Source organism: Dysidea avara, chromosome 10 (genome assembly GCF_963678975.1).
Source record: "Dysidea avara chromosome 10, odDysAvar1.4, whole genome shotgun sequence".
Classification (NCBI taxonomy): domain Eukaryota; kingdom Metazoa; phylum Porifera; class Demospongiae; order Dictyoceratida; family Dysideidae; genus Dysidea; species Dysidea avara.
Window position 1 is genome coordinate 7,520,463 of NC_089281.1, and position 27,511 is coordinate 7,547,973.

Genomic DNA, 27,511 nt, shown 5'->3' on the forward strand with positions numbered 1-27,511 from the left:
TGATTGCATTCCAAAGTTATGATCATTTATATTAACCATGATATTCTATGAATTATACTTGCCCATAATTTACACCCCGAGGGCAAAGAATTTTATGACTTATAAAAATGCTCATAACTTTGTTGTGGAATGAGATACTAGCTTCAAACAAAAGTCAATATAGTTCTTAGATCAAATAATGCTCAGGGAGATAAAGACAACAATGATTAATTTCCAATAAAAAATGGCTGTAAAGGATTTCAAAAGGTCAAACCGTAATGGCACTATATCAAAAAACATGTCACGAGGAGCACAATTTGTGTGGAAACTTCATAATTGTATCACAAAGTGCACAAAATGTTCATTTTTTGGTGCTATGCCGCTCTACTAGGTGGGGATTTGATGCTTGTCATGTACCAATGGGTAGGGAATTTGAAAATTGAAAAGTCTAATTCCCACCTTTCCCTCACTGTTGCTCAGGAGGGGTGGAGATAATACTGATATGTGCAAAACAGTGACATAAATAAGCGCAAACAGTGTGCTACACAGCAATCACCTAGAAGTGACTTGTTTAATCACCTGTCACAATGTTGGTCAGCTGAAAAGGCACTTCAAGCAACAGTTAACTTGATCAGCAAGCCTAAATCCTTTGTCTCCATTCCTGTCTATAAGTTATGCAAAGTACTGGTTATGCAATGATTTCACAGGCTATGAAATAATAGAAAATGTTAAATGGTTTCATTATGTCATACGCTAAACATCTCAAGTGTATAATACAGTAGGTACTCGATTATCCAGACACTCAATTATTCGAACAATATAAATGACTGTTCTGTTAGAGGGTTTTATTAGAGTAGTGTATGTTCTATTAGAGTAGTTGAGTAGAGCTCTGTAATCAATGAATGGGATTCACTTTTCCAGACTAATTCACTTATCTGAGCACATTCTGTGATTGAACTGGCACACAGGTGTTTGGATAATGAAATCTCACTGTACAATTACAAGGTTTCTACAGAAGTACAGCTCCCCCTTTTTTATTAACCAATACTTTGTCATCATGGTCATAACTTTTATGTTTAATCAAAAGCAGACTTATTTCAGGAACTACATAGCTATTACTAACGAATTCCATTCACTTTAATCATCTACCCACTAGAAACCATCCACTTTCCATTATTGCACTATTAACTGCTATAGATTTTGTCAGTGCAATTTTTCTTTGGAATTGTATTCCCTATATATTGTATGCATCTAGCAAAAAATTACATAATTAGACAGTCAAATACAAAGATGACAATGCAGAGCCAGATGAAAAAAGGGTACATGGGGAGAGGTATCTATAGTAGTGTTTGTGCGTTTTTTTGTAATAGGGGAAGCACCCCTTGAGGCTTCAAGCCTTTTGGTGAAACCCCAAATTAGATTATAATAATTATGTCTATATAACTATACCTATTGTTTAACACTGTTCCAGTAGGGGGGGGGGGTGCTCCTTTCTCCCCAAAAATTCTTTAAGAAATAGTAGGTTGCATCTCCATAGTTATAAAGTTTTAATTGTGGGTTGCTTTTTTCAGACAATTAACAGTACTTTCCAAGTCTTAAGGTTGTATTTAACTGAATTATGTGGTTTCAAAATGTTATAGTATGTTCACGTTGAGCTGAATCCTCAAAAACATTTAATAACCCATGGATGCAATTACACACGATCTTGAAATTTGGCTCATTTGTAGTACTGCTTGACCCGCTAAAAATATTGTAAAATCTTTTTGTTCAAGTGTTTGACATAATATTTACGGCCAATCAAAATTTTCACAATACATTTCCTATGGGGAAGCCATATAAGTACAGTGTTCATTACAGCCCTTTCCCGAACTTGTAATGGAGCCAAACCGTACGTGTCTGTTGTTGACACCTTTGCTGTTACCAATAATCATCTGGTTGGCTGAAATGTTAATTCTGTTGAGAAAAAATCCACTTTTAATTTTAGCTGTTTTTCAGGGTTCAGCTCAACATGAACATACTATAGCTGGCTTAATTTGGCTAGAGCTGCACTGATTTCAACCAAACCAGTGAGCCTCACTAATGTATTGTGGCTGTATGGCTATCTTTCTTCCACATTATCATAGTTTCACTGCAGACGCTAAACGAATCTAACCACTTGACCTCTGCATTTATAATACTCCTCGGCACCACAGAATGTTTGGCTAGCTACCTATGTCCTGTGCTGTGCTGGAAAAGTCCTAGATCCATCCCTGATGCAAATAATGCAAATGAAGAAATGTGTAAAAGATTAATTCAGTTTCTAAATCCACATTTCATATACCACTTTGATACCTCAGATCAAAGGAAACCACAAGGTTAACCTTACATTTCACATATTGCCCTAACCACAGGGCATCACTATGGTGATATCATGACATAACCCTGACCACAAATGCATTGATGCTCTGCAGTACAAAGCATTACTTCTGTTTAATTCTAACCAGAGGAGATCATAGCCTTATGATGTACTACTACGTATGATTACACAATAAAACATGGTGACTGAAATTATAGCATCATTATTATGAATCCTTTGAACATTCACAAGAAGTAAGCATAATGTAGTGTTTGTTTCTTAATTGGTCTACACAAAGTGAAGGTTCTGGGAACCATAATTTATCAATATCAATTTGCACATTAGAATACTTTTTATATCAATACTGAGTTTTCAGACAAGTGATTAAGTATTGAGTCATAAGTAATACAAGTGCTATGGTGAAGTGAAGTACATGTTGAATGGTTTCTTTTGAGATTATAAGATGTTTGATAACACATGACCAACTTCCTCTGATACTGAACTGCTTATAAGTTTTACATTGTGACCCAGGTTTGAGTTTAGCACTGATAGACTAGTATAAGTGTTTAGCTACTAGGTATCCATTTCACAATGTGGGTTTATTCTGTAACAATATGGCTCAGACTTTCTCAAGCTATTATACTATTAAGTACTTTGCTACCCAGTGCCTTAGCTTACTGGCTATAAATGGCACCACTAGAACAAGCAAAATCCACAACCAATTCTTTAGGAAAACATTGTGTACAGGTTTTATAGTGTATGAATAATGCTTCACAGGTAACCTAGCTCACACTGTAAGCCCACAATCAATGTTTAGATAACTTTCAACCAATAGGGTTTGTCTTTTCACCCACACTTGAGTGGTATACTTATACCACACCTTTGGGCCTGTGGCCCTTGGACTTTGGTATGTATACATATCACAATGAAACCTGTGTATTAAGGGCACCTTGGGACCAACCAAAAGTGTCAAGGTGACCTGATTTTCCAATTCAGTTTACATGCAAAGGAATATATAAGTGCTGAAGACGCAATTCACATCTTCGGCACTTATATGCTCCTGATACCGTATAGAGGGAAACATTGGTGAATTTAGCAATTTGTTAAAAATTCACCAAAGTTTAACCTGTTAATTACTCATAGCACCTGAGATTCACATCTTTATAGCCATAAATATTAAGCTTGAATTTGCTAAAGTTTATTTCGCCAAATACAATTTAGCTGACTATTCGCCAAAGTTTATCCCTGCCAAAGTTCCCACTACTGATATATGTGGTACTTTGGGACCATCACCAAATGTCCTGATTAAGCAGGTGTCCTTATTTTCAAGTGTCCAGGTTCCACTGTACTTCAGTCTGCATTTACGTATATTTGTTCAATGCAAACATGTTGGGACCAATGAAAACAAAAAGTGCTTTGCCCTGCTTTTAGTAAGTCAGCTAAAGATACACTTTGGGATTGTAACTGTGTGTCTGGATTACGTAAAGGGTGCCCTCATTTTCAAGCATCCATATGCAAGCTATACTGTATTGTTAAAATAAGCAAGAACACACATACGTAGTTGTATTTCACACTTTAGTCCCAAACACTGAAACAAGTTGATACTGTTCTACATCTAAGAACCAAATACCAGCCCTCAAGGTTAGGCTTAATTATTTTAAGCCTAACTTTGAGGGCTGGATAAAATTTTTTTGGAAGGCAACCTAATGTACAGCAATGAAAAGACTGCTGCTGTTAAATAATATCAAAAATATAAGCCAATTATTACTATATAATGATTTAGGATCAGTAAACCAGGTAAATATTTATGTTGTGCCACCATTCTCACCTGGCAATTTAATCATTTTATTTCCAATACATTTTGTATGGGCTGTAAATACTGCACTGCACACAAGCAAAGAGATTTCAAGTTTTTAATCTATACTGCAGTCATTTAAACAGCTTAAAGCAATTTTAGCTCTTATTGGCATAGGATGGTAAATTTGAATTAACTATTTTTTAAACTGAAATTGAAGATTTCAACTGACAGAAAAATAAATGCCTGAAATGGTGCATGACACATGCCATATTCAAATGGTACATGCATAGACTACAAAAGAGATTTAAAATGCACACATAACTATAGCCATACACACACTGTTCAGAGTACAGGTTGGTCTAACTTTTACAACTAGCAGTCACTCACAATTAACATTTTCACCACAACCAGCTCCTTTTTTATTCCCTACATGAGTCTGCCAGTGAAGAAGTGGGTTGTAGAGTCACACATTCTAGAATGAAGTGAGTATATTATACATGCAATTCTTTTCTTTTTATAGCATCCTCAGTTACCTGGGTCATGAAATTTGAGCAACTGTGTGCACTGCGTGCTGTACTAGGTTGGCTGTTTGAATTAAATCAAGTACCAACTGTCACGTTGTTCACTTTACTCAGGTATACATCTAGAGAATGTTGTTCTGTACATTATTTCATAAAGTGTACTTCTGCACACATGCACCTACATGCCATGGCTATATGTGAGTGCTTGTGGTAGCAACACCACTGAAGGCCAGAAGCTCATGATGAATGTATAGTGTTCAGTAATACCTGCATAAATGTAGCTACAAATAACTACTTCAAATCATAATTTCTATTATCCCAAGTGCAGACTATGTGACAGTTTTCACTGAGAAGGCAATATTAATATCAGATAGCTGTATATAAGATTATTGTTGGGATTCAGCCTGCAAGATTTCCAGTCCCTGAATTTGCAGAGTTCATCCTATATTGGATAACACAGAGGAGGATTAATAGGACCATATAGATAATATATGCGTTCCTTGTGTCATATATTATCTATGATGGAACTTCTAGCACCTAAATAACTAGACAATTATAAATCATTCAGCCTCAAGTAAGTAAAGGCTGATAGCACAAGAGATTTCAGTCCAGCAGGGCTTGCTGCTAGCTATATACTCCGATCCATTGAGTGACTTAGCTCCTGACATATATATACAGTGGAGTTTCAGTTATCGAGACCAGAGGTGGTCCATAGTCCATAAGTATGAAAAGTCCGTATCTCTGAAACTGTGCATAAATAACCTTCAAATAGCATAAAGAAAAAAAAATTAAATATCAGTATTTCAACTACCCTAATAGAACAGTCACTACTCTAATAGAGCAGTCATTTCCGTAGTTTGGTTAACTGAGAATCCACATAAGTGGGGTCCGAATAACTGAGGTTCCACTCTGTGTGTGTGTGTGTGTGTATGTGTGTGTGTGTGTGTGTGTGTGTGTGTGTGTGTGTGTGTGTGTGTGTGTGTGTGTGTGTGTGTGTGTGTGTGTGTGTGTGTGTGTGTGTGTGTGTGTGGTGGGGCAGCATAGCCAAGTGGTTAGGGCGTCCACCTGGTAATCGAAAGGTTCCAGGTTTGATTCCCAGCTGGGTCACTTTGGTGTTGTTGTTGTTTCCTTGAGCAAGAAACTTTACTCACATTGCTCCAGTCTACCTGGTGGCCTGGTGCCAACTAGGGAAGTAGCCCACCCAACTGTAACATCAATGGGTACCTGGTGTAAACTGGGGAAGCAAATGTTCAACTGTCCATGTCTCATATAGCAGTTGAAGGTCCAGGTAGGACTTTGGGTGCCCATACCTTCAACTGTGAGACATGGTACAGCCTCCTGCGGGTTACTAGTCCTGCCCCAAGAGGGCATGCCTGTGCTGACTCATAGCACCTGAGTAGCGCACAGGTGTCCCAGTGCCGGCCACTGGACAGCATGACTGCTTAGCGGCAGCTGAAAGCTTTGCTTTTGTGTGTGCGTGTGTGTGAGAGAGAGATTGTATATACAAACTACTTGAATAATTATTATTAAGTATACTGTGGTACATGAGCTATATACATATTATAAAGTCAACAGTCAACACTGGGTAAAGACTTTATCTGTTAGTGAATTGCGTCTATACAACAACCACAAGAATATTTTATTACCATGCACTACCTGCAATAGATTCTACAGTGTGTCCAAATTTTTTCATACCTAAAAGAAACCAAATTTTGTTCAAACTCTACATGCTGTGACTATGCACAGTAAACAATTTGACAAAGTAAAATTTTTAACTTTGATTGACCTTAATATTGATATTGACTGGGAAAAATTGACAAATATCCAGTCTATATGGAGCACATGAATACACCAGTTTTGACAAACAAGTTGGAATTCAGCAAACTTATTTCTTAATTGCCAAATTAAGTTTCTGTAGGATGGTCATAGTATTGCAAAAACCATTCGTAATTTTGGTTTCTACTGACATTGGTTTCTCCTGGGTTGCATGATGCACAATAATGAGTAAAACTCTTACAATTCACACCATTGTCTGTATTATTATGTCACAAATGTACCATATGACACAGCATTGTGGATGTGCTAGAGTTTATTGTGCAAGAATTAATTTATTGTGCAATAAAAACAGTGCTTATATATGCAGGAGTTCATTGTGTAACAACTATATAATATCTAATAAATAGTCACTGATGTTCCAGTTATACTTTTCGTGCTATGATGAAAGAATATCCAGTGGCATCATTGATCACATTCCTGGATTCTAATGGCTCTTCAAAAGTGTCTGTGAGAAGAACTTCAAAGCCAGCCTTTTGGTAATGGGTTTGTACATCTTGTACTGTCAAGGGATATGAAGAAGTATATCTAGTATCTGCATACTCACACCAAGAAATTTCTATAGCTGTTAGTGAAACAAAGAAGCCTCTGGGAACCATCATATTGTAGATTTTTCTTAAGCCAATTGCATAATCTTCCAGTGAATTAAAGCAAATTTCTAAGCAGTGGTTACTGCTAATAATATTCACAGGAGTTTTTACTGAGGGAACCATTACATCGGCTCTACAGTCACAGGGGACAGAATCCTTTAGTAAGCTACGCAGCTTTTCTTGACGTTTTGTCACTGCATCAGGGTTGGTTTGACCTTCAAGGGTTTGCACAATATGCTTGAAATATGGAGACCAGTCATAAGCATTAGGATCCTTGTTTTTCCATAGCAACACCTCATCGCGACAAGCCTTCACATAGTCCGAATGATAAATCTCAGCAACATATGGTACAGCACTAATGAGGGGGTAGATACATGGACCTCCTCCAAGTTCCAGTAGCACTGCAGTGGAATTATCCCACTCTTTATGATATGTTTGGTAGAAGTTGTGGAAATGTTTATTTATCCACGGATATGATGTGGCTGAAGATAAATTCGTGTATGGGTTTTCATCAAATACATCTTTAGGATATCGAGTAAGCAGATAGCTCCTAGCATCATTGTAACGACATTCCATTGTATCTGTGCTGTTGTAAAACAAACACAATTATCATGCACAAGATGTCTCAACAACAAGTGTACATGTGTTGTTGAAATTACATTAAATTACAATGAACATCTTATAATGATTGACCCCACAGTGAATGCCTGATGCATATGTAACACATTTGCTCTCCCCTTAGAGTTTGGATACATGAATGCATTGAATAGATTCGAGCATGCATTCCTGTTTAGACAAATAGCTGGCCATTATAAATCAGACTGCAAATGATAATTTACTTGCAGGCACCATTATAACAAGTTACTATTTACATGCATGCAATGAACTGATAGTAAGTATGGTTGTACATGACTTTCCCAGTGATCATAATTTGAGAACATGCTTGCATGGTACCTGCTTGTCCAGTTTTCTCCTTAGCCAACTGCATGTAGTAAGGGCTGTTTAGAACTGGAAGGTGTTGACAACATGTATGCACTAATTCATAACAGGTAACTAACTAAACATCTGCAGCTATAACTGAATCACACAACAATAATTGTAATAAGAGCAGGCCCATAATATTATTGAACTATTGATAATAACATGAAGATCAATAACAAAATGGCATATGATCTTAAGACTGACCGGTTCTGGTATACCATAATGAGAGAAAGCCACCATATTGAGGTATTGGCAGGCAAGTGGCATCATTGGATGCCCTGGTGGCTTTCATGGAACTTTTTGCTGAGCCAGAGGAGTCACAATTCAGCACCAAACACTACTGACCTCTGAATTTCCAAGAGAATCAGTGATACACCGAGATTGCTCTTGTGAGGCTAACATGCAGTCATCACAGTATGAGATGAGAGTGGAGCATACTTGATATATTGGTTACTTGCTGGGAAATGGTCAACTGAGAATGCCAGAAGTAGGTCCTACAGGTTGTTTGATTCTAGTGATGAAACTGGAACTCTGAACAAGGTATCAGTACTTGGAAGCAAAAGCCTCTACAGCTTCCCACCCAGAGTTTTACAGTTTAGAATACTATATCACCCATGTCCCTGGTAAGCAATTTATACTACTAGTGGAACGAGTGACTTGTGATTGGCCTCTATCAGAAAAGCTATACCCAAAGTATATGATGAGAATTGTTCACAGGCCCAAATGATTACCAAAGCTTCCTCTTTGATTTGGGAAACCTATGTGATGAGTACAACATCGAGCCATTCACCACCTTTACTCCTAGACATGTGCCACTACCATTATACAGCAAAAGTTCAAACCAGATGGAATCTCTTCTCTAGTGGACCAGCCCACATGGCATGGTGATTGTACCAAAGAAGAATGGCTCCATAAGAATTTGTGTTAACCTTAAGCTCCTGAACACCAATGTGCAATGCAAAGTCTACCCACTTTCAACAGTGGATAACACCCTAGCACAACTGACTGGTGCTAAAATATTCAGCAAGCCAGATGCAAACTCTGGCTTTCATAATATAAGTCAGAGTCGCACCACATTATAAATGGCATGTAACGATTTTCATAAATGTGCTTTTGTAGTATTGTTCTTGCTCTCCCTTGCTTAAATACCTCTGGGTAAATATGTTGGTGTTTCAAATTTGGGTTAAATGCTTTTATTTTCATACTCTTAGTATCTTTAAAGTAATAAGGTTAGAATGCACCCTCATTTCCAGACACTCTGCCATACAGTACAATAGTATCATACAGTGTGATAGTGCTGTATAATAGAGATCATGAAGGATTAGGCTTTTCTGGCCAAAGCTATATATCACCACAAACCAGCATCACAGTACCTTCATGGCATCTTAGTAGTATTGGTGAGGTATAAGCAAGCCCAAAAGAGTCTACAGATTGACCAAAATTGCTTTCGATAAATCAGCTACATACTTTTATTTTATTAGAGTTTCTACTGACTGACTAATTATATAACTGCCTGCCCGATGCCTTCAGACAAACATAACTCGACAGCTGCTATATAAGGCTACTGGCTCATTATCAGTACGCCTTCACCTGAACCCCCATCAAATATAGTAAGAGGTGAACATGTGTTCACTACCAATCGTTTTGTACTGGAACAAGTATGTTGTAATTTTGTAAACATGTTTGCACGCCTGCTCACATCAAAGCACTTTTTTAATAAACAGTTCCAGCATTTAAAGGGTTTCAAAGGGTTTCACAGCAATACTAAATGTTTAAGAAGCCGGCACGTGTAATAAGGGTTATTCACAAGAAAGGAGGGCTCGGGTGAACATGAACTGACTATAACTGATGCCTTTTGGCATACCACAGTATGTACAATGCATGCTTCATGAACTTACCTGTGCCCTCCTTTGTATCCCATATATCTTTGCTGACAGTGCAAGGTGTCAATTCATGGCAGTGCTGCGTGATGGCTCCCTACATTTGAAATCCAAGTTTTCTATTGTGACTGGATTGATTGCAGAGGTCCTTCTTGTAATGTTCTTTGTTTATAAAAAGGAAGTATAATGACATTTTGCTTTTCAATACGCAAAACTAATTTAATGGCATGCCTGGCATTATTCTTCCTTTTGATGTGGTATGTGCAAGTTCATTAGTCATAATCATGTTTATAATAAAAGTAAACAAAGAAGAACTTTTAAAGTTGTATTATGAATCAAAGAGGAATAGCTAAAAAAGTGGTGAAACAAGATAGGTTCACTGCCTATCTACTACACATTTAATCTCTATACTTCAGTTTTGGTTAGACTGAAGTACATGGATTAAATGTCCAGTAGTATATCTGCAGGTATAGGCAACTTCTCTTGTTTCACTACTATACTTTTCTTGATCCCTAATCCAAACTTTAAAATTCCCAATTTTTCCTTCTACTTGTATTTATTCAGTCAATGGTCCTTTTTAAAACACAAATGAATTGTATACAGGATGTGACCATATGCTTGTTTCTTAGGATATACATAGACCAGCCAAAGTTCAATCATCACTGTCGGCATGGTATCTCATGGATGTACCAAACATTTCTGTTATTCCACATGAAGTATGTATAAAACACTTTCAAAATGATAAAGACTCATATATTTAGCTTGAGCATAGCAAAAAGAAACTATAGGTGAGCTGAAGTGCCCACTTGGTTTCATTGATGTAGTTTTAGCCCTTTAATTGATACACTAGTTCAGCAGCTATATACTCTAATATAGCAGTCAGACACAGCTGAGTCATACATGGAAGTAAGAACACATGCATTGTATAGTTAGTATTTTTTATCAATGTGAGCAAATACATAACTGTGTTTGGTAGCTTGGTTATCATTCCACTAGATAGTCTGACTTCACCTGAGATGAGTGGAACAAGAGGAGCATATTATCTAGAACAGACGTACTGCTTGAAAAGCTGTCCTGCAGCATTACACTTGTGTTATGGGTAACATACATCTTATGGACATAGATGGTGCAGCAGAGAAGGAGGTAAGGGGGCAGTATCCACTGTCAAAATTTATTAGAATGTCTACTGAAAATACCTCTAGCTGTCATCATACATTAACAATAATTGTGCTGACGTATATACTAATAATACAAACACTTATGTAGCTACCTACAATCCCAGTGAATCAACTGGATTTTACTTTAAGTACATCAATAGTCAAGCAAATATCAATGGTATTCTGACAAACTGCTGAAATCATTCTCAGTTCCTGGGGAAGGGGCTAGGTCAACTAGATTCTAATATAGATATACTTTGTCTGAAATTATTTCTGTAGTTTTAGGTTCTGACTCCCTGTATTAGCCTTCTCACAGGTCCCTATAGGAATATTACTTATTTTACAGAGATATCCTAATAGAGCAGTCACTCTAATACATCAGTCAATTTTGCATTTTGATATATTGCTAAAATCACTCTCAAGTTTCAGAGGGTAAAATTTCCTGCGGGGAAGGCATACCCCTAGATCTCCTAGGTTGCTTTGCACACTAAAGTATACCCTCCCTCAACATATAAATATCACCTAGGCAGCGGCGGAGGAAGTAGTTGATATGAGGGGGGGCTGGGCTGACCCAGACTTATTTCTATAGTTTGGTAAGGTGAGACCAAAAAAAAAAAAAAAAAAAAAGGTCACAACCAACTGACAAGAGCTTTCCACCTCACCAGCTACCATTTCTAGCTGATAAACTACATAAAAATCCTTACATAGCTCGCTACACACTGACTACTTTATTAGAGTGACTGCTCTATTAGAGTATCTCGATCTTTATCACGGTTTTCAGCCCCACTCCAAGAAAGATAATTTCGGTACGATATCATTCTGAGGGGGGGCTTATCAGCAGACCGAGAGGGGGCTTTAGCCCCCTAGCCCCCCCCCCCCCCCCCCCTTTCCGCCGCCTATGCACCTAGGTATGTTATCTAGCTAGGCCCTGACATTACAAAATGTCCGGAAAGTGAAAATGACTTCCCCCTTAATGCTTTTAAAAAGAACCCTTCTCAATAAGCTGTGAGGCAATCATTTTACTTGGCCTTACTACAAAGAATCTAGCACTACTCCCCCTCCCTTAGATCCACCCCTGTATGTATTGAAACATTTTAATTGTTTGCACTACTGACCCAATATGGGGCCACTCACCCCCTTTGCATTATGGACTTGATTACACAGATGCCAAGATTCTCTTGATTCATAGATGCCATGCTTATGTATGACCATTCCAAGTACTACTCCTGTTTCTAGTTGGTAAGACTAGTCCTAAAATTGCATGAGGGTAAAAGGTTTTAGACAGCTAGGACAGTCAATTAATGGTAGTGCAAGCAGCTTGGCAGATGTAATTTTTACTTTGATTAACTAGATAGCCGGCTTAAATAGTTCACATAACACAGAAGTTGCTTGGTGTGGTCCAGCCACTCATGCAGGTCCAGCTAGTATACTTATAAACAGTTGTAATCCACTGGTCACCAATGGTACAAAACTCATATTGATGCAGCAAGGAAAATGGCAATGTGGGCGGGGCTGATAAACTAATAAGTGCATGGCTTATTATTAGTCTCGCGTGGCCAGACCGCTTTATTTCCTTTTTCATTTATGGCCAAAAATGTTGTGGGAGGGGAACAGAAAGGATTAGCTACAAGTTGGAATGCGCATGCCAGGATGGCCTACAACATGCTGCCCCACTACAGGAAATTGCATTGTCTTTGCAACTACCGGCCATGCGCGGTTTGAGCATGCGCGTGTTTTGAATAATAAAATGCGTGCAATACAGGGTTTTGGTATTTGCTAACTAGTGATCTACCATTCCTGGTATACTTGCCGTAAAAGTGTGTATAATTCCGGTTATGCAATGATTTAACTGACGTGGAATCGAACGGCTTCGATACCTGCGTACTGTTATACCCGGTATTACAGAAAATTGCATTATCTTTGCAACTACCGGCCATGCGCGGTTTGAGCATGCGCGTGTTTTGAATAATAAAATTCGTGCAATACAGGGTTTTGGTATTTGCTAACTAGTGATGATCCTGGTATACTTGCTGTAAAAGTGTGTATAATTCCGGTTATGCAATGATTTAACTGACGGAGAATTGAACGGCTTCGATACCATACCCGGTATTGCGCGCGTTTTGTTATTCAAAACACGCGCATGCTCAAACCGCGCATGGCCGGTTGTTGCAAAGACAATGCAATTTTCAGTGGCGGATCCAGGGGGGTTTCATTGGTTTCCACGGAAACCCCCTTTGAAAAATGATTGCGTAACAATTAAATGTTTTAATTATCGCGGCGTGCGTCTCGATCGAGATACTGTAATTAGAGCAGTCACAGTAGCTACTAAAGTAGTGTGTAGGAAGTTTTTAATATATTTTATGTACTATTACTAGGCTGTGACCTTTTTTTTTTTTTTTTTTGGTCTCACCTTACCAAACCAGACGATGTAGTGCAAACGTTTGCGTATCTCATGTCAATATATATCTCCACCTTCTAAACTGGAAACCCCCTTTATAAATTCCTAGATCCGCCACTGATTTTCTGTATAATGATCCATACCAAACCAATGATTTCAGCTGCAGTGGCCTGACTGGTGTACGATACGGCTTATGCAGCTTACAGCCACACCTCTAAAACCTCGGTCCACTTAATTATCAATGCATTAAATAGTTATATTAGTAGTATAATTAAATACAATATCTCTAACATTACACTGAGCAGACAAGTAACTATTTAGCTCCGTATGTAAATTTTCACATATGTATTTACCTGGATTGAGACGAAAACAGACGAAAGACACTGCGCAGTGACGCTGTGCCAGCCTGACCTTTATAACGTTTGACTAACGTCGACAGAACAAACATATTGATTGATGATTCACAAGTATAGCTATGTAATGCCAGTCCTTACTGCACGCAGCTCGCCACTATACTGTGATAGGGTGTTGGTAGAATAATAACCAAAGCTATTAGTATGACCAATAATATCGAACCCCCGAAATTGAGGTTCCCGAAAATAAATTGTTTTAGATTTTTTTTGTATACCCCTTATTTAGTAGGTGATATGGATGGACCAATATAGCTGCACTACTGGTCTGGTAAAGAAGTTCCACCAATGCAGGAGGAATTTGAAGAGAAATCAGATAGGCATGCAAGGGTCCAAATATATGCTGCAATAAATACACACTGAACACATCAGTTCAGATGATTATAGAGGAGCCACACAGATTGTTTTACTGATGCAGTAGCTAACTGCTCAAATGTGACCCCTTAACCACAAATACTTTTATACCCTTTGTTTTGGTTCCTCCCCAGCCAAGTTCACATACCAGACTAAACTGTTTTGAAGTGGTCACACAACAAAAGCAAAACATCATATGATCATCACATGACTACCATGTGCATAGCTCACTAGCATAGAGGCAAAATTTAATTATTGTACCAATATCCTACATTCTAGTTTGTGTAGGAATGTTTACTCAGCATATGTGTTACATTGTAGTTATGTGTATATATATGTGCCTCACCCTGTATCTATCTGTATGACACCTGTATACATCCTATAGTGTTTTGATCTCTGCTCATTGTTCACTGTTTATTTTGCAATGCATAATGCATACATGGCTATGATTATATATAGCCTTGCACCATTTTCACAGTTGAGGGGAGTTCCAATTATATTCTAACTTCTGAATTGACACGAGGTGTCCTAGTAGTCAGTGCTGAGCATGCATTTGTGTGTAGCCCTAGCTGCTACATTTGTAATATATATGCAAACCAGACAGTTGACACATAGCTACTTCTTACCATGCATGACTCCATGCTTTTACAAGTCAGCATTTCACTCAAGTTTTCCTTGTGGCAGCTATATTATAGCAATTGCTATACATACATGGAATCTACGTGGCACCTTCTCGCCAAAGTTTCTTGGTCACGGTGGATTAGAATAATTATAAACTCACTAAGATAATCTCAGAGAGGTGGCCTTTCTATGCATGCAAGTATTGCTAAGACAGATAAACAAGAGTAATGTATTTATGTATATTTAACAATACAAAGTATGAAGTGTCATTGAAGGTTAACATTAAAGCTTCCGTGCTATAAAAAATCCGTAGCCTGTGGCATCATCATTAATATTTCTAGCTGATACTGGCTTGTTATACATTTCTGCATGAACAACTTCAAAGCCAGCTTGTTCATAATGTGTCTGTGCTTCTTGTAGTGACAAGGAAAAGGAAGTATAATATTTCACGTCTACAAGGTTATACCAAGTGTTCCCTAGAAGTGCCTGTGACACAAAGAAACCTTTGGGAACTAACATATCATGGAGCTTCTTTAAAGCAACTGAATATTCTTCTAATGAATCAAAAGAGCTTTCCAGACAATAATTGCTACTGATGATGTTTACAGGACCTTTAACAGCTGGAACTACCACATCAGCTTTAAGGTCACATGGAACGACATCTTTAAGTAAACTACGCAAATTTTCTTGACGTTCTATCACTGCATCAGGGTTGGTTTGACCTTCAAGTGACTGCACAACATGTTTGAAATATGGAGACCAGTCATGAGCATTAGGATCCTTGTTCTTCCACATCAGCACCTCATCACGACAAGCCTTCACATAGTCAGAGTGATAAATCTCAGCCACATATGGTACAGCACTAATGAAGGGGTAGATACATGGACCTCCTCCAACCTCCAATAGAACTGCAGTGGACTTATCCCACTCTTTGTGATATGTTTGGTAGAAGTTGTGGTAGCATTTATTTATCCAGCCATATCCTGCTGCTTGTGAGTCATCGTCAAATACAGTTGATGGATATCGAACAAGCAGGTAATCTCTAGTATCACTATAACGATGCTCCATAGTATTAGTGTCACTGTAAAACACACACACAGATATGCACAAGCAGTCAAACTGTCAACTGTATTACGAATACATACACATATGCACGTACATGCACATACTCAAGCTTTCATGCTTTAGAAACTTGTATCCATGCCTGAGTCACGTGCATGCATATATATGTATAAAAGCTTAAGAACTCCCAAAAAGTTATAAATTATTATTAAATAAATAGTATTTTGCATGACGGCAATAAGTGAATATACAATACCATTATTAAATTTAAATACTTGCAATCTATTTTTAGAATTTCTAAATATCTACTTGTGGTTTCTCATCAACTCATAATGGCAACCAATATGCTGGAGACATACAACTGTGATTAATGACAACTGTGATAAATGTTGCATAAACATTTACACGTCGTCATACAATGTAGATAAAGATCGTTACATTAAAACAATCAGAAAGTCATGATTCATAATCATAATGCTTGGTAACAATTTCTACACTTAAAACTGTTACACAGACAAAAATGCACCCTACCCACAGCATGTGGACAAGTGCACAAATATCAAAGCATTTTGCAAAGTGAGGTAAGCTGTACGACTATAATGATTTGCAGTTACCGTTCTACTGCACTGCTAAACCTACTCGATCTGTTCCTGTGTTTCTGAAGCCCACTGATTTAACAGGAGGTAATGATCTTCTGCTCTTAGACTACTCTGACTTTGCTGGAGCAGCTTGTACAAACTCTACCAAATAGTAGCAGATACTTTTTGAAACTGCCACAAGCAGTTAGAGAAAGGGCTCCAAACTCCTTATTCTCCTTGCTCCTATAAGTAACACCCATATACCACCCAGCCCACATGTCACCCCATCTATCATCGGTGCCTTCTTGCAAATTTGATTGCATATTATATGCTTACCAGCGAGCTTACCAGCAATGCAAGTTGCATGCATGCGTTTGAGTCTCAATGTGACGTACTACAGACATGATCTATCATGACAAATGAAAATCAATCTGTGTCATCCAGCACTAGCAGCAGTTAAGACCATCTTGGCAATCAATCTGAGCATACCAGCAGTGTTGACTGCTTAGTATCAATAAATAAAATAAATCAGGTCAAAAGTCAATGAGTCCGCGAAAGTAAAACGGAAAAGTACGAAGAATACGCCCCCACAAAAAGTGCCTACAGTACAACATTACAGGTATGCGATTTCCTTTTGTTTTCCAATACTATTACATTAATTCATGCCTATCGCTACCTGGACTGAGCTGATGAAAGCAAACGAGCGACGCCGAGGCTCCGTGTCGACCCTCCAAGGCGACCCATCAAACGCTTGACCAACCCTGACAACATGTTGAGCTCTGAGTTGTTGAGATCAGAATTCCACTAGTATATGATCGCGTATGATTGAGTATATGATAGTCACTACACAGTGGGCGGGATCTGGGTGCTTCTGCGTTCTGGCAGATGATGTACGCATGCGCAGGGGCGGGCGCTTTGATACCGGCTCTATTGTAGGTCTTCATTTCAAGTTGATACAGGTATTCTGAGGATTTTGTAGCACAATGCTTCTTTGCAGCATTGTTGGGTCCATAGATCTTTTTCGAAATTAAGAACAGTCATCCTGCATTTAAATACTCTATAAGTAGAGCAGTCAAAATGTTTAACGCTGAAAGCTAGCTCCTCATTGGAGCCATGCACTTCAACTTGACAAGCATGCTGCATGTGGCTGCCATGTACCCCGCCATGTAACTTTCATCCTAAGGTGGCAGGTGCAACTTCCTACATCCACATGCAAGCACTGTTAGTCTAGTAAACCTAATGGTAATTATTGAGCCTTTTAAAATGCTTATGATTTCAGCAAACTTCATGTAGTGTTGACAACTTAGCTAGCCTACATACTTTACTTTTGCCAGTTCATCAAAATGCATATATAACGGGTGTCCAGTTACCAAACCTTCTTGACCACTGTTTTAAACATGGTGATTGCTCTATTAAAGTTGCAAAGAGCTTTTGGTTCTCCACTAGTAGAATGTCATCGAAAATTTGATTAGCTATTTGGTTTGCATTTGTCATCTAGCTGTCTTGGCTTACTTTTTTTTCTTTTTGTACTACATTAGTATTGCTGTATGTTGTCACTCCTGCAAGGAAGAATAGTTCTACCTGTTTAAACAATAAATCAGATTTGCCATGCATCCATGTATCGTTTTTGTTATTCTACAACCATGATGCTTAAACTATACCACTTAGCTAACCGTGCTGTAGTGTCACATATGCTCTTCTCATCTCTCTGCCTATGTATGTTTCTACATGCTGATTGCTGAATGAAACACATGTAGGGGAGTATATATCAATATGTCTCCTCTTATGTTCAACTTGGCATATATCAATCCACTGTTAGCCTATACACCTTTCCAGGGGCAGTGGAGCAGGCCAAAGAGTGAGGGGGCCAGGCCAGCTGTAGATTGAAGACCAAAAAAAAAAGGTCACAGCCTACTGACAATAGCTGCTCTCCACCAATTATATCTCCTTATTTATAACTACACATACGTACATACGTAGTTAAGTAATTTGCTACACTGCTTCTCTGAATACTGTGACTGCTCTATTAGAGTATCCAGATCCTGACTGTTCTATTAGAGTATCTCGATCTTTTCTTGCAAACAGTGACCCAAAAAAGTGGGGAGGGGGGGGATGGCCCCCCTGTCTCCACCACCTATGTAACTTACCTTTCAAAATCAGAGCATTGTGGATGCTCAGCTTATAGTTTATAGCACCAGATTTACTTCCAGCTGGTATGCTGGCCTCCATGTGTTTTGGTAAGTCATGTGGTGAACATCTGTGCTGGTTAATATAGAGCTATAGTATGTTCATGTTGAGCTGAATCCTCAAAAACATTTAATAACTCATGGATGCAATTACACATGATCTTGAAATTTGGCTCATTTGTAGTACTGCCCCTTGACCCGCTAAAAATATTTTTGTTCAAATGTTTGACATAATATTTACAGCCAATCAAAATTTTCACAATACATTTCCTATGGGGAAGCCATATAAGTATAGGGACCATTACAGCCCTTTCCCGAACTTGTAATGGAGCTAAACCGTATGTGTCTGTTGTTGACACCTTTGCTGTTACCAATAATCATCTGGTTGGCTAAAATGTTAACTCTATGAGAAAAAATCCACTTTTAATTTTTAGCTGTTTTTCAGGATTCAGCTCAACGTGAGCATACTATAGTGTGTTCTCCTGTCATTATGATGGTTTGTGTAATATCACCATGATAATGGTGATATAGAACAGCCAGTGGACTTACATATAGTGGAGTGGCATCATGATTTTGCTGGCCATCCGCACAGCACTTATGCTGTAAAACCTTCATAAATAAATAAAATCACTGTAATGAGTTGAAAATGTTTTGACATCCATCCTCTAGCCTCTTGAAGGATCTATCAATGCTATAGGTTGTGTTTCATTGTACCATTCATTAATCAAGTTCCATACAAAGAAATTCTTTTGAATTGAGGAATCAAGCAATGACATTTTAACCATGAATACTTCTACCTTTTATTTAGTAAAATTCTCAGATCAGTACATATACCAGAATATATAGAACTGGTTTGGAGTGGTTTATGGTTGCACACATGACTATCATGTGATTGCCATGCAACTTTACTTTGAGTAAGAACTTATTCTTACAGCATAATTTGTATTATAAACAAGAGAATGTATATACACACATTTAAATTACTAAATAAAATACTGCATAGATACAAAGTGTCATGGAAGGTTAACATTAAAGTTTTTGTGCTACAAAAAATCCATAGCCTGTGGCATCATCGTTAATATTCCTGGTTGATAATGGTTTGTCATACATTTCTGTATGAACAACTTCAAAGCCAGCCTGTTCATAATGTGTCTGTGCTTCTTGTAGTGACAAGGAAAAGGAAGTATAATATTTCACGTCTACAAGGTTATACCAAGTGTTCCCTAGAAGTGCCTGTGACACAAAGAAACCTTTGGGAACTAACATATCATGGAGTTTCTTTAAAGCAACTGCATATTCTTCTAATGAATCAAAAGAGCTTTCCAAGCAAAAATTGCTACTGATAAGATTTACAGGACCTTTAACAGCTGGAACTACCACATCAGCTTTAAGGTCACATGGAACGACATCTTTAAGTAAACTACGCAATTTTTCTTGACGTTCTATCACTGCATCAGGATTGGTTTGACCTTCAAGTGACTGCACAACATGTTTGAAATATGGAGACCAGTCATGAGCATTAGGATCTTTGCTCTTCCACATCAGCACCTCATTCCGACAAGCCTTCACATAGTCAGAGTGATAAATCTCAGCCACATATGGTACAGCACTAATGAGGGGGTAGATACATGGACCTCCTCCAACCTCCAATAGAACTGCAGTACGATTATCCCACTCTTTGTGATATGTTTGGTAGAAGTTATGGAAGCATTTATTCTTCCACTTATATCCTGCGGCTCGTGAATCATTATCAAATACAGTTGATGGGTATCGAACAAGCAGGTAATCTCTAGTATCACTATAACGTTGTTCCATAGTATTAGTGTTGCTGTAAAATACCACACACATGCAGACACACAGCAGTATTGAATTATACATGTAAGTAAATTATGCACATCATTCAGAGCCATAATCACAATTTCTTAAGGAGGGAGTTCTATTCTAACATAGTGGCATGGCGATCACAACAGTAGAATTCTGAAGGCACAGCCACCAGATGTTGAAAATTCATTTCTCCAAACTGTTCTCACACTGAATCTTAGCTGGTGCGTGTGTATGTATTGCTCTGACTTTCAAAAGTTATCGCTTGAAATCTGCATGACATGTAACTGGTTTTATTATTAGTCTAAGTTTTTTTGTACTTATAAGAGGAGTACCAAGATACATTTATACTGTAAAAGTTATCCATTCACAATAGCATTATACATGTAGCTGTATACTAAGTACTCCACTGCTCAATTTATAAGTTTACATTAGTGGCATGCAATCATGATTACATTGAGCAAACTTATTTTATACTGTATGTCATGTGTGACTTCTGGCTATTTTTTTGGTTATTGTTGCTGAACTGACATGTAAAGTTGTGGTTGCGATCTTAGCTATAGCTTTGGTAGTATCATTTAGGCCAGGGGCTAAGAAAGTTTTGTAGACATACACTACACATGTAGGAAGCTAACTAGGTCAGTAGAAGTGGACTCTGTAAACAAGATACAGTGTATAAACTAAGAACTCAAATGGTATAGTGTTAGTAAATTTTGTTTGGTCTTCTTTAAAGTTGAGATCACATAGCAATATATATTTGATTGTTGTAATAGAGTATATCAATCTTTAACGTGGCTTTTCAGCTTCACCCAGATTTCAAGGCATATACTGAATGTTTTTGTCTGAATGTGCAATCCAACTATCAATTACTAAAAAGTAAAGTAGCCATTATGCTTCATTTTCAGCTATGTTCAGCCCTTTAACCCAATGTTGCAAATGAAGAACATCACTAGAAACACCTCTGCAATCAATCTAGTCACTATGGAAAATAGAGACTACTGTGAATCGACCCCTTGTGCTGTCAGCGAGAAGAAATGGGACACAAAGAGTAAGTCCATTATGCATACAATGTACATACTGCAGTATGCCAAAAGGAAAAGGCACTTGTCAGACTGAAACAATGTCTAACATGCAGTGAAAAAGTCAAACCCATACATAGCCTTACCCATTATTCTTGTCTGAAGGCATCAGGCAGTCAATCAGTAGAAATTCTTTAAATAATTTATTTCAAAATAGCAACTTATCAGTAATTTTTGCCACTCTGTTTAAAGATTTTTGGGCTTGATTCTACATAACCAAAACTGCAAGGCACAGGTATTGTGAGGGTGGTTTCTGATTTTTTGCAAAAAAATGCAAACCTTCTTAATCCCTAATATACAGACAGTACTACCGTATTATATAGGGATACTTAGTAAAAATATTGAAACATTCAACTCCATATTAAGATTCATTGAATAGCGTGTTGAGCCATAGCAACTAAACATGTTTGATATTATTGATGCATTTCATGCTTACAATTGTTATTATATATACACAGGACGTTTAATTATAATTAAACCATATATGTATGTCACGACATGTGACCAGATTTGCAAAACATAATGGTGTCCTTTTCACACAAAAATCACTTTATGTCGTAAACATTACTATATTTGCAGTAATCCTTCTACTGTATCACATTTCCACTGCATGCCCCGATACTACACTTACTTTGCTGGAACAGGTCATATGGACTCACAGCAGTTGGCTGGATACTTGATGCCACAAAAAGCCTCCACTGGCTTCAAACCGTTGCTTCTCTAAGCACTGCCCCCCATCCACCACCTCTATTCTATACCATCAGTGATATTTATAGCTGCTAGATTTTGGATGGGAATAGAGAAGTCAATACACTGCATTCTTGACAAGAATTTAGTGGAAATAGCTTCAGCCACAGCCAAGCTATGACAAAATGAACATTCAAAAATCTATCTACATCTCGATCTACGTAGCTATTGCAAAAGAGCACCTTTTACAAATTCGGTCTTGCATATAATATCAGTGTATCATAGTGATGTGCAATATACCGAAAAATTATCGACATTGCAATAATTTTTTCAATACCGATGCCGTATCGAATCTCAATATTTTTATAACTGATATCAATATTTATTGTATACTCAATATTTTGCTAAAATTTTCAAAATATTTTGGTAATTTACAACTTTTGGTGTGTGATTGTACAATCACAGTAGAAATGAAGCTCAGTTCTGTACAGTTTAGCCATTTTAAAAAGTGTCTACCAGTTTCCGAGGCTTGATATTACCTTCATCACAAATTCTATAAAGCATAGCTGTTAATTATAAACATTTGTCCCACGCAATTAATCAAAAGAAAAAATATCAAAAAAGTATCAAAATTTCAATATTTTACCAATTATCATATCGATATCATACTGAAACCAAAATCCTAGTATCGCACATCACTAGTGTATCATGGCAATACAAGCTGCTGACATAGCTAGGTGAAAGAGCCACGGGTATATATCTATCGCTCTACTAAGACATATGACACAGAAAAGGCAGAAACTAAGACCATTTTAAAAGGTTTTATGATCAGCCAGAGGAGGTCAATGTATGAGCCTCATGAGGAAATAAAACGGAAAAGTACAAAGGTAACCAAAAAGCAAAGTGTAGTCCTGCTGTTCTCTTTGTCATCAGTTCAGAGGGTAGTGGGTAAGAGATAAAGAGTCTGAACCTTGACACTTCACCCATTTATTGGATAGTGGATAGCTAGTGGCTAACCAAAGAAAAGTAATGCAAATAGTAGCCCATTGTGTCTACAAATCAATGCTTTGGAGCTTGAATCAGTTATAGTCATTGTAGTGATTAACAGGTAAGCTAAGTCTTCAATTGGTCATGCTGCCATGGTAAATAATGCATATCACAAGTACTTGTGGCGTAGCCTCGATCACTGATGATGACACGTCATGAGATGTGCCACTGAAAGCACGTGCAGACATACTCAAACAACTGTAAATATAATAAAATATTCCTGCCTGTAGCTAGTTAAGACCCGAAAGCTAGCCAGAGTTCAGTAGTGACAGAAGAAGCAGTCTGGCCACGCAAGACTTGCATACTAGCACGTACTTTTTATTACGAGCATTCAAGAGATGATTTCTTTTTATGTGTACTCTTGATACCGTCTATGACATAGCTATGTATTTTGCTACTGACCTTGATTGAGCCGAAAACAAGCGAGTAACTCCCAGGCTCCATGTCCCTCCAAGACGACCCTTCACAAGCCCGCACAGCATGTGGCTCGGCATGTGATCAGTCTGGAGCGGCCGCTCCTTTGATTAGAAGGGGCGGCCGCACCAGACTAAGCTGAGGTGCGTGAGGTCTGCCAGGTACGTTACTCAAGGGGTTACACCATAAGGTTACCCATTGCCCTATGAAATATATGGAATCCCAAATGCAGTGCATAGGTCATACTTCACAACCTTTAATATTTCAGACAATAAGCCATCCCATTGGTGGAACAGTGTACCAACTTCTCTCCATGATGCCAGCCAATTTGATAACTATATAAAAGAATGCATTCCTATGTCAGTCCCAAGAAAAAGAACAACCTTTATATTACTCGAGAAGCTAAAGCTTAAAAAAACAGAAGAAATCATTTGTGGAAAAGATATACTAGATCACAATCTACTGGTAATCATATTGCTTATGCACCTATCAATGTCAAGCTCCACCCCACCCAGTACGGGCTATGTGGGGCGTTAGGAGGGATTTGAACTTAAATTTTGCCCCCAGGGGTGGGGAATTTGAACAAGCGCTCTATAGTAGCATAGATCCTTTACAGTAGTTTTATACGTGAAGTGCGAGAGAACACGTGATAAAACCGCAGCACCTCGTGTACACTGTACCCTGTACCTTTGTCACTGTGGCTTCTGTTTTTACAACACGTTGGTTGTCAAATCCCCTTCCTATCCCCACCTCATAGGGTGGGACTATGTGGGTATTTGACCTGATAATTCACCCCCAGGTAGGGGAATTTGACTTTCCACTTGATCAAATCCCCACTATATCCCCACCCTCCCCGTACTGGGGGGTGGGGCTTAACATTGATAGGTGCATTACACTTGCATAAACAGTTTGAGAGACAGATTGCTAATAACATTAAGGAAAATCCAAAAGCATTTTGGAATTACACAAGAAATAGAATGAAGACAAGTCCAGCTATTGGGAATATTGAAGGAATTGAAGGCAAACTTAATACCTCAGATATAGATAAATCCAATACACTTAACAAGTTCTTTTCCAGCATTTTTTCAAATAAGGACCCAAGTACATACAGCACCAACCTTTAACATAGACAAAAGTGATAACGTTTCACTGATTATCCAGTATTACCATAAATCCATCAATTGTGGTTGAAAAATTAGCTTCTCTTAAAACTGGTAAGGTACGGATGGCCAGTGGAGGTTTTCAAACAGTGTACAGATAAGTTATGTGTCCCTCTGTCTATCCTTTTTACCACATTTAGAAAGTAGTGTGCCAGATGATTGGAAAATTGGCCACATAACACCTACATACAAGAAGGGTAGCTAACAAGACTAAAAGTAAATAATTATTGTCCTGTTTGTCTAACATCTATTGTCATTAAAATATTTAAATCATTATAAAAGGATACTCTGTCAAATTACCTCTCTGCAATAACTTGCCCTCACCTAATCAGCATGGGCTTGTTCCTAGAAGGTCATGTTGCACCCAACTATTACATGCTTTAATGATTGGACATTGGACCTTCAAGCATATAGCGTTATCGGTCAACTTTTGAGCTGGTTCAAAAGTTTCCTTACAGGTCAACGTCAAATCAATGTGTTAAAATTAATGGTGTCTTGTCATCTTGGGTACAGGTTTCCAGCAGGGCTCCATACTTGGTCTGTTATTGTTTTCTTTATATGTTAATGAACTGCCGTCACTTGTTTCCAGCCAGTTTCTGATATTTGCAGATGATATAAAGCTCTATCATATACTATCCATTCTTCTAAAGACTACCTTGCACTACAAAATGACAAATATCTTGCTTGACTGGTCAAAACATTAGTTATTATCTTTTAATATTTTAAAATGCAAAGTTTTACATATTGGCAATGCTCCATACACCAGCAATTATATACTATAGCAGAAATCCAACTGGAGCTATTGGATAACATTCGAGATCTTAGCTTACAAATTGACTCAAAATTAAAATTTCATATTCACACGTACACAGTAGTGGTCTCATCTGTCAATCATTTGAGTGTAAAGACTCTGATGTCATGGTAAAGCTATATAAAACCTTTGTTCGACCAATTGTTGAATATAACAATGTCATGTGGGGACCTTCTTACATACTTGACAATCAAAAACTTGAAAGAATACAGCGTAAAACAACCAGAATGATTCCATGCATCTATCAGCCATTTATCATACTACAACAGATTAAGACATCTAAACCTACCATCTTTACAACACTCTAGACGAAGAAGTGATTTGATCTAATTAATGCAATTATGACAAAGATAATCATTTATTTACCCCATCCACTTCTACTGCAACAAGAGGTCACACAAAGAAATTATTCAAGCACCATATAAAGGATCTAATATTTATAGTAACAGAGCAATCAATGACTGGAATTCATTACCCCAATCTATTGTTGATTCTCCCTCTGTCAATGATTTTAAAACACTGTAGCTATGTGATATAATTTGTCTATGGATGTACAGGCCAAGCCTTTATCTGTACAGGTACAAGCCTTTATCTTTAAAATACAACTACAATTTTGCAGTTACTATTTTTTGTACTGATTCATTGTCTTGTATATAGTTGTGTTTGTAGCTATGAGTAGTTGCAGTTTGTGTTGTTGTATATTGCTTTTTGTAGCCTGTAGCTAATTACGATGAACTGAGGTTAGGGAGCACATAAAATGAAAATACACAAACATCAAATAGTCATATAGCTGCAGCGTAGCAATATATATTCACTATACAACATACAAATTTTTGATAAGGAATTTTACAGTTGAGTAACCATCAACACTATCTCAAAAACAAGACCTTTTCCTTGTATAGACCAAAGCAGATCACTTTTACTTTTCTCAGTCACTGCTAAGCTGGTGAAAATTGAGTCATCCCAGCATATAATTATCTTGATGAATATTATGACTGTGATCAAAGACATAAAATTCATCAAGATATATGCTGGGATGACTCACTCAGTACTGTGAGCTTGTGACACATGACATAATTATGCTATGGGCATTACAATCTCATGATGAACAATAAGCATTATCTAACTGTATCACCGTACTAATCCTTCACGGTGTCCTTCTTGATACCATTCTGTCATTTATATAGTTATGGATGAGTACAGCAATGCATATATAGCTTACTTTTGAGATACATATAGCTTGTAAAAATCTGAAGTATAATAGCTTACCAAGGCATTCGTATTGGATCTATAGCTCCCTGCCTTTTCATTAATATAGCTACCCTGCATCACAGCAAGTTTTTAAGTGATGTTGCTACACTAGAAGGGAAGAGGGGGGAGGGGGTCTTTACCCCCTTCAAAAAGTTTAGTATCTTGTTAGTTATGCTGGGCATGAATATCTTATCAAGTAGACCAGTGATGTTTTAATTTTCCATGCATATACACACAACAAATTTAAGTGCTAGCTATATGCAGTTTAGCTGTATGCATATACATATAATGACTGTGCCTATACACTAGTGAAAGCTTGATTATTTACAGTACATAAATTAATGCTGCCAACCTGATGCGCCTTTAAATTTAAAACCCATAGTAACTCAGCCAGTCTTGACTTGACATTCAATAATGGGTGTAATATTTTGCTTTAAAAAACACAAGTGTAAACGCTAGGTCTTGCACTAAAATTTATTTTGCCAGCTGTCACTCAGCTATAGTTTCTCTTGAGTTACTTGACATACTACGATGTGTCCTCATGAGTAAACCTTTGAC

General features: G+C 37.7%; 3 protein-coding genes across 3 annotated transcripts; all 3 read right to left on the reverse strand.

The window, feature by feature from the left end:
- Positions 1 to 6,712: 6,712 nt before the first annotated feature.
- On the reverse strand, positions 6,713 to 14,008 carry LOC136236731 (nicotinamide N-methyltransferase-like). Its single transcript, XM_066026973.1, has 2 exons — positions 13,826 to 14,008; positions 6,713 to 7,642 (listed from the first exon to the last, which is right to left on the reverse strand). The coding sequence occupies exons 1-2, from the start codon at positions 13,918 to 13,920 to the stop codon at positions 6,832 to 6,834; spliced, it is 906 nt and encodes a 301-aa protein (XP_065883045.1). The 5' UTR covers positions 13,921 to 14,008; the 3' UTR covers positions 6,713 to 6,831.
- A 1,079-nt stretch (positions 14,009 to 15,087) lies between these two features.
- On the reverse strand, positions 15,088 to 17,378 carry LOC136269022 (nicotinamide N-methyltransferase-like). Its single transcript, XM_066064491.1, has 2 exons — positions 17,174 to 17,378; positions 15,088 to 15,938 (listed from the first exon to the last, which is right to left on the reverse strand). The coding sequence occupies exons 1-2, from the start codon at positions 17,266 to 17,268 to the stop codon at positions 15,140 to 15,142; spliced, it is 894 nt and encodes a 297-aa protein (XP_065920563.1). The 5' UTR covers positions 17,269 to 17,378; the 3' UTR covers positions 15,088 to 15,139.
- Positions 17,379 to 19,684: 2,306 nt separating this feature from the next.
- LOC136269023 (nicotinamide N-methyltransferase-like) lies at positions 19,685 to 23,825 on the reverse strand. The gene is made up of 2 exons (XM_066064492.1): positions 23,720 to 23,825; positions 19,685 to 20,511 (listed from the first exon to the last, which is right to left on the reverse strand). The coding sequence occupies exons 1-2, from the start codon at positions 23,809 to 23,811 to the stop codon at positions 19,713 to 19,715; spliced, it is 891 nt and encodes a 296-aa protein (XP_065920564.1). The 5' UTR covers positions 23,812 to 23,825; the 3' UTR covers positions 19,685 to 19,712.
- Positions 23,826 to 27,511: the final 3,686 nt, after the last annotated feature.

Excerpts from the sequence above, each read along its gene's own strand:
- LOC136236731 (XM_066026973.1), bottom strand. The coding sequence starts at position 13,920 with ATGTTTGTTCTGTCGACGTTAGTCAAACGTTATAAAGGTCAGGCTGGC. Across the intron at positions 7,643-13,825 it reads CTGTTTTCGTCTCAATCCAG|CACAGATACAATGGAATGTC; the intron begins GTAAATACATAT and ends GTTTTACAACAG.
- LOC136269022 (XM_066064491.1), bottom strand. The coding sequence starts at position 17,268 with ATGTTGTCAGGGTTGGTCAAGCGTTTGATGGGTCGCCTTGGAGGGTCG. Across the intron at positions 15,939-17,173 it reads CTTTCATCAGCTCAGTCCAG|TGACACTAATACTATGGAGC; the intron begins GTAGCGATAGGC and ends TGTGTTTTACAG.
- LOC136269023 (XM_066064492.1), bottom strand. The coding sequence starts at position 23,811 with ATGCCGAGCCACATGCTGTGCGGGCTTGTGAAGGGTCGTCTTGGAGGG. Across the intron at positions 20,512-23,719 it reads TTGTTTTCGGCTCAATCAAG|CAACACTAATACTATGGAAC; the intron begins GTCAGTAGCAAA and ends GGTATTTTACAG.